The sequence below is a fragment of the Xiphophorus couchianus genome, chromosome 5, assembly GCF_001444195.1.
Source record: "Xiphophorus couchianus chromosome 5, X_couchianus-1.0, whole genome shotgun sequence".
Classification (NCBI taxonomy): domain Eukaryota; kingdom Metazoa; phylum Chordata; class Actinopteri; order Cyprinodontiformes; family Poeciliidae; genus Xiphophorus; species Xiphophorus couchianus.
In genome coordinates, this window is record NC_040232.1 from 702,635 (window position 1) to 709,878 (window position 7,244).

The 7,244-nt window shown below is 37.2% G+C and overlaps 1 protein-coding gene across 1 annotated transcript; it reads right to left on the minus strand.

Annotated features, from left to right (window-relative positions):
* Positions 1-33: 33 nt before the first annotated feature.
* rsph14 (radial spoke head 14 homolog) lies at positions 34-3,267 on the minus strand. The gene is made up of 6 exons (XM_028016515.1): positions 3,030-3,267; positions 2,850-2,952; positions 1,858-1,976; positions 1,498-1,738; positions 1,255-1,391; positions 34-373 (listed from the first exon to the last, which is right to left on the minus strand). The coding sequence occupies exons 1-6, from the start codon at positions 3,202-3,204 to the stop codon at positions 111-113; spliced, it is 1,038 nt and encodes a 345-aa protein (XP_027872316.1). The 5' UTR covers positions 3,205-3,267; the 3' UTR covers positions 34-110.
* Between the last annotated feature and the right edge of the window lie 3,977 nt (positions 3,268-7,244).

The following is a 7,244-nucleotide window of genomic DNA, read 5'->3' on the forward strand; positions in this document are numbered from 1 at the left end:
TTAGAAACTAATGACCAAAATAATAAACTCCGGTAGTTTTCTAGTTCTATATTTCCTGTCGGGTGGAACAGGCCGGCCTTTGGGCCAGCAGAACCGGGTCGGTGGTTCGGTCAGGGCTTCCAGGTGACCACCTTGATGGCGGTCCGCGCCGCGCGCCGCACGTCCTCGTCCTGCTCGTTTCTCCTCCGCTCCAGCAGGGGGAGCGCTGTGCTCAGGATGACGCGGCCCTCCGGGGCCTCGGACAGCGCCGTCAGGGCCCTCAGGCAGTAGATGACCAGAGTCTTCCTCCTCTTCTTCTGCTCCTCATCCTCCTCCTCAGACAGCAGCTCGAGGAGGACGGGGATGACGCCCAGCTCCAGACACAGGTATTTACCTGGAAGGGGGCGGAGCTTGAGTCAGACTGACGTCAGTTCAGAGAGAAGAGAGAAACTTCTGGATCCTGATCCCGACATTAAAAACTCACTGAATAAAAAACACAAATAATTTTCTATCTGCTGAAACTATTAATAAATATCAGATATAATCAATGGAAATACTTTAGAGAACCAGAATTTGGCCAAAACTTTTTCTTTTACCCCTCCAGGGTCTTTTGTGGCTCTAGTGTCCCTTATGTGACAGCAGGCTGACAGGAAACAGGGAAGGAGAGGAGGGAAGACATGCGGCAAATGTCGTCGGGTCCGGGAGTCGAACCCGCGACGGCCGCGTTGAGGACTGAAGGCCTGCAAATACGGGTCGCGCTAACCGCTACGCCACCAAACGCCCGGCCAAAACTTTTTACTTGCAACGTCTGATGACGTCATTTCAAAAATATTAAATCACATATTTACTCAGCACTTGAGTAACTAAACAGGAAGTGGACCTGAACAAACAGGAAGTGGACCTGAACTGAACAGGAAGTGGACCTGAACTGAACAGGAAGTGGACCTGAACCCAACAGGAAGTGGACCTGAACTGAACAGGAAGTGAACCTGAACTGAACAGGAAGTGGACCTGAACTAAACAGGAAGTGGACCTGAACTGAACAGGAAGTGGACCTGAACCCAACAGGAAGTGGGCCTGAACTGAACAGGAAGTGGACCTGAACTGAACAGGAAGTGGATGTGAACCCAACAGGAAGTGGACCTGAACTGAACAGGAAGTGGACCTGAACCCAACAGGAAGTGGACCTGAACTGAACAGGAAGTGAACCTGAACTGAACAGGAAGTGGACCTGAACTGAACAGGAAGTGGATGTGAACCCAACAGGAAGTGGACCTGGGCGGATGATGACGGTGTTCATGATGACTCCGGCGGCGTTGGTCTGAACGTCCAGGTTCCTGTCATGCAGCAGAACCAGAAGATTGGAGAGGATTCCCTGATCGCAGACCTGCTGCTTCCCGTCAGCAGGAACACTGGATGAGACGACACACACACGTTAACACACACACATGTTAACACACAATAACACACTAACACACATTAACCCCCCCGCCTGTTGGGCCCGTTCTCCAGCCGGACCTGAGCGCCATCAGGGCGGCCGCCGCCTCCCTGCGGATGCTTGGGGAGGTGTGTGTGAGCGTCTGGCCCAGGACGCGGACGCCGTCGGAGGCCAGAGCCGGCAGAGGGTCCAGCCTGGAGCAGGAGGTCAGGGTGGAGAGGAGCAGCTCCTGCTCCTCCTCCTGCTTCTCCTGCCGCAACTCCTCCAACTGACACAACTTCAGCATCAGCTTGTGGACCAAAGAGAGCAGAGCCTCAGCGCCTGCAGGGGACAGACAGGAGGACGGACAGGAGGACAGATGCTCTCAGTGAGGGCTAGGGTTAGCCGCGTTGGTGCTGCAGCGTTGATGCTGCGGTCTTGGTGATGCAGCGTTGGTTTACCTGCAGGCATCTGAGCCAGGCTGCTCAGCACCCGGTGGGCGTTGGTCCTGCAGGAGGCCGACGGGTCGTCCATCAGGTCGGAGAGCGGAGTGAGGAGGGAGGAGGCCAGCAGAGCCGACCTGAGGAACAAACGGAGGATGGAGGCGCCCCCTGCTGGCCAACCCAGTTACAGCAACAACTAACCTCTAAAACGTTTCTGCTTCATTTCAAAATATTTATTTATTTGTTTGTTTGTTTGTTTGTTTATTTATTTGTTTGTTTGTTTTTTAGGCTTCTTGATCTGAGTTCGAATTTCGTACCACAAACATATTAATATGAGCTGATATGATAATAAAATAATCCTCATCATCATTGAGAAATCAATTTTTTACTGTAAATGAAACTAAAGTTGTTTTGAGAGAAACTGTTTGTGCAGAAATTAAAATAATTTTGTGTCAATTTGCTTTTATTTAAGATTCAAGTAATTTTAAAAAAATGAAAAAATAAACTGCAAAAAATGTGAAAAAATAAAAATCTTGCTATTTTTGTTTGTTTTAATATTTTTTCAGACTTCTTTGAGATGTTATTTTTTCAATATTTAAAAAATAATTCCTAAGATATTTGGAAATACATGGAATTTAAAAAAAGAAAGTTCCTCTCTAAATGTTTTTGTTCAAAGTTTTTAAATGTAAACTTTTGTTTTCTCCTTGTCAAAATGTTGAAACAGTTTTCATAACCCAGTGAATTATTTCACTGAACGAAGAACAAACATGAATATTTACAGATAAATCAAACATTTTGACAGTTTCATGTTGATCATTTTATCCCAGGAACAGAAAACTTCCCAAACTTTATTCTGTTACTAAATAAGTTATTAAAGAAGTTTTATGTTTGGTTTCTTGTTATTTTGTTCCATTTTCTTTTTAAAAACCAGATTTTGCTCATAACGTTTTCATGTTTCCTCTCCAGGCCGTGCGGCTGGTCCTCCTGGACTTCTGACCTCTGACCCCTACCTGCCGATGCTGTGGTTCATGACCAGTTGCAGCAGCTCGCAGGTTTTGCTCCTGACTGCAGCATCCTCGTCCTGCAGCAGAACCTGCAGCTGCTTCAGGAAACCTGCAGCGAAGGACAAACAGGCCGGACCGTGAACGCACCATTCTGCTGCCTCCCCGGTTCCGGTTCGGCCCGCTCACCTCCAGTCACCGTCTGGTACAGCCGCTCCGGCTCGTGGACCAGGTCGCAGAGTGACGTCAGAGCGCGCACCTTGTGGGCGGGATCTTGGACCTGCAGCTGCTCGAACAGCTGCGGGACGGCGCGGCGGCCGAACGCCACCGGGGCCCGGTTCGGGTCCATCACTGCTGTTGTCATCGGAACCGCGTTTCCCTGCTTTAAGTCCTCTGGTTGGACTGACGCCGCTGTTGCCTAGTAACAGCGGGTAAACATTGCTGCTGCGTTCAGGGACCGCAGGGAAAACCCGTCAGTTCAGAGTCTGATGGTCAGTGATCACTAGATTTATTATTGATTTATAGATTATTGATCAGCTCTGGTTGCATTTCTTTAGTGTTATGTGTGACTCTGAGGCGCCACCTGCTGGTGAAAATATCAGAGTTAAAATATGACAAAGAACAAAACTTTTCTGAAATGTTTCAGAATTAAAATCATCATTAATTCCTTAAAACAATCACAAGTTCTGTTCATCCATCAGTTCTCTGTTTTATAATCTGTGTGATTTTTTATGTCTTATAAATCAAAATGAATTATAAAAATGTAATTCTCTAAATAATTTGAATCAACGAGTTAAAATTACATTTATTTTCCCTTTGGCATCAGTAAAGTATCTTGTTCCAGTGAATGCTGAACAGTTATCGCCTCTAAAATTAATAATCCTCCTTTTAATTATTGAGCTATTCTTAAAAATGTACATTTTATGAATTTCTTCATCATTATTTCCAGAAATTTTCTCCCAGATTGAAAAGTTTCCCTCAGGTTGTTTATTTGAGCTCAGCTTTAATCACAGCATGTTTATTATATTTATTATATTATATTTATTATATTATATTATATTTAATATATTTATTATGTTTATTATGTTTAATATGTTTATTATGGTTATTATATTTATTATATTTAATATATTTATTATGTTTAATATATTTATTATGTTTATTATATTTATTATATTATATGTTTATATATTTATTATATTTATTATATTATTATTTATTATATTATATATATTAATATATTATATGTTATTATAATATGTTTATTCTATAGTATATATATATATTGTATATATAATATTATATTTAATATTTATTATGTTTATTATGTTTAATATGTTTATTATATTTATTATATTATATTTTATATAATTATATTTAAATATTATTATGTTTATATGTTTAATTGTATTATAGTTATAATTAATATTTTATGTTTATTATGTTTATATATTTATTATGTTTATGTTTTTTTTATTATATTTATTATTTATTATATTATTATGTTAATATATTATTATATTTATTATGTTTTTATATTTATTATATTTAATATTTATTATGTTTATTATGTTTAATATATTATTATGTTTATTATGTTTATATGTTTAATATATTATATGTTATTATATTTTATATATATTTATTATGTTTATTATGTTTAATATATTTAATATGTTATTATATTTATATTATTATGTTATTATATTTATTATATTTAATATATTTATTATGTTATTATGTGTAATATATTATTATGTTATATATTTATTATATTATTATGTTTATTATATTTATTATATTTAATATATTTATTATGTTTATTATGTTTAATATATTTATTATGTTTATTATATTTATTATATTTATTATGTTTATTATATTTATTATATTTAATATATTTATTATGTTTATTATGTTTAATATATTTATTATGTTTATTATATTTATTATATTTAATATATTTATTATGTTTATTATGTTTAATATATTTAATATGTTTATTATATTTAATATATTTATTATATTTATTCTGCTTTAGAAATCTTTTCCAGAAACGCTCAGAGTGAAAACATGAAGAAATGGTTTCTGCCTCGTTCATAATCATATCAGGACTTTCCTGGTGATGAAATGTTCAGTTAAATGAATAAATATTCATGTGGATCATAAATTGTTCCTGCTGAATGACTGTAGAGATGAATGTTTGTTACATCATCCGCTGGTTTATTAAGGAAAATATTCATTTTAAGGTAAATCTCACTTTAATTATCGATTAATTCAAATTCCTGAAACTCTGTTCAACTGAAATGTTTCTGCAGAATCCAGTTTGATGTTTAATCAAATATTTTCTTCATGCAGGTTGAATCAACTAAATTATTCTCACTTAAAATGAGTAATTATTATAATTCACTAATATGAGTTTGTTCAGCCATTAGACGACTGATTTTTATGCATAATTTGAAATAATTATCTGGGTTAAATTACAGAATTAAATTATAACAAATAAATATTTTAGATTAATTATCTATCAGAACTTAAACAAAAGTTTAGACAATTTTTCTCTTGTTGCTAAACTTGATACATTTCTGAGTTAAAACTAAAACAGTTTTTTATCTTTGATACTTTAGTTCAGAATCTGAAAAACTTTATTGTCATGTGAGAAAACACACTGTAAAAAATATCAACTCTCAAAGGCAATGCAAAGAAATAAATAATAATAGATAAGAAGTCACCTTCCTAAAATAATGATGAAGCCATTTTGTGCCTAAAGAAAACAGAAAACTGTGTTTTGTCAGGAAGATGATTTTCAAGCTAAACTACTTTCACATTTTTTAGTGTTCATACAAAAGGTGTATGAAAACATTCATATATTCAAACAGATAAAAATGATCTTAAAATGTAAGAAATATGATTAGACAGAAAAACACATAAAGACATCAGAGTTATTAAAAAATAAGAAAAGCTGCAGAAAAGAGCGAGGTGCTTCAAACTGATCACAAACATTTATGAATTATTGCAACATAAACAGGCCCAGTGTTGTTTCTGTCTGTGGGAACTTTCCACGGATTTCCACTCATTTCTGAACCAAAACTCAATTCACCTTTTAGTCCCAAACAGAACCACCGACCCAAAACAGCGTTTCCCCTTATGGGACCCATCAGGGGCGTGGGCCCCAAAACACTCACACACACACACACACACACACGCACACACACACACCCACACACACACCCATATCATCAGCAGTGGTGAACACGATTAAACTCCGTTATTTTTTAGAATCCTTCATTATAATTTTAGTTTATTGCGTAAAACGAGTTTCTGGTTTTCTTCAGGATTCTTTCTGCAAACACTGAGCGCATTTCTAAAGAATCATACGAAGCAGCTTGTGTTACCTGCAGATTCTTCCTGTAAATCCTCAGTTCCTCTCTCCAGTAAACATCAGAAAACATTACATTTAATTAACATTAAATGAAACATCAGAAGATGTTGCAGCATCAGAGGAACGCGGTTTGGATCAACAGGATTCTCTGAAACTACCACTGAAGTTGTGATGCAGGATTGTAAACTGTAATTGTGTGAACCCAGCGGCTCTCACGTCCCAGAGCATCATGGATCCACCGCCGTTTGGTTTTGGTCTCATCTCTGACATTTGGTGGAGTTTCTCTGGCAGCCATGTTTCCTCCAATGTTTCCGTCTCGTTGGTCTCTGAAGAGCCAAACCTCCAGATTCTGCTTTCAGATGAAATTATTTCTGGATTTTCTTTCCCGGTTGATGCTAAAGGTTTTTATCTACCTGATGTTTGTTTGGTTCGGCAGAATCCCTCATTTAACATTTTATTTTAGAGTTTGAACTCTGACCTCAGTTCCTTAGATTTATTTTTATCTCCATTTCCTGTTTTTACACTTCACATACTTTTTTCACAAATCATAGAAAATCTTTTGATTCTCAGAAACATCAGATCAGCTCTGAAAGGTGGAGGGTCAGAAACTCCCTGACCTTTTATTGACCTTTTGCTGATTAGAAGGTCAGTAAAAGGTCACAGGGTCGTGACCCCAGGTGAGGCTCTCTGACTAAATGCTCCTGTTGAGCCTTCAGTCAGGCTGACCTGCAGCTTTGCTCTGACATGAAGCTGCAGAGGAAACTGTGATATTTCTAACATCCATCATCATCATCATCATCATCATCACCATCATCAGGACAACCCATCCAGGTTGAACTATGACCTGCAGCCATGCAGAGTTAAAGACTTGGAGGAAAATGACTTGTGAACATTTAAGAACTGACACGAAGAAATGAATCAAACTTTTTATTAAAACAGTGAAGCTTTCAGCTGATCCAGATTAAATGACAGACATCATCATGTGTTAACATTAATAATAAATAGTAATGCTGACATGATTT

Bases quoted from the DNA above. Each gene is read 5' to 3' on its own strand.
- rsph14 (XM_028016515.1), bottom strand. From the start codon at position 3,204: ATGACAACAGCAGTGATGGACCCGAACCGGGCCCCGGTGGCGTTCGGC. The intron at 1,739-1,857 runs GTAAACCAACGC...TGTCCCCTGCAG, and splicing joins CCTGGCTCAGATGCCTGCAG to GCGCTGAGGCTCTGCTCTCT. The intron at 1,392-1,497 runs GTCCGGCTGGAG...CGTCTCATCCAG, and splicing joins GCCGCCCTGATGGCGCTCAG to TGTTCCTGCTGACGGGAAGC.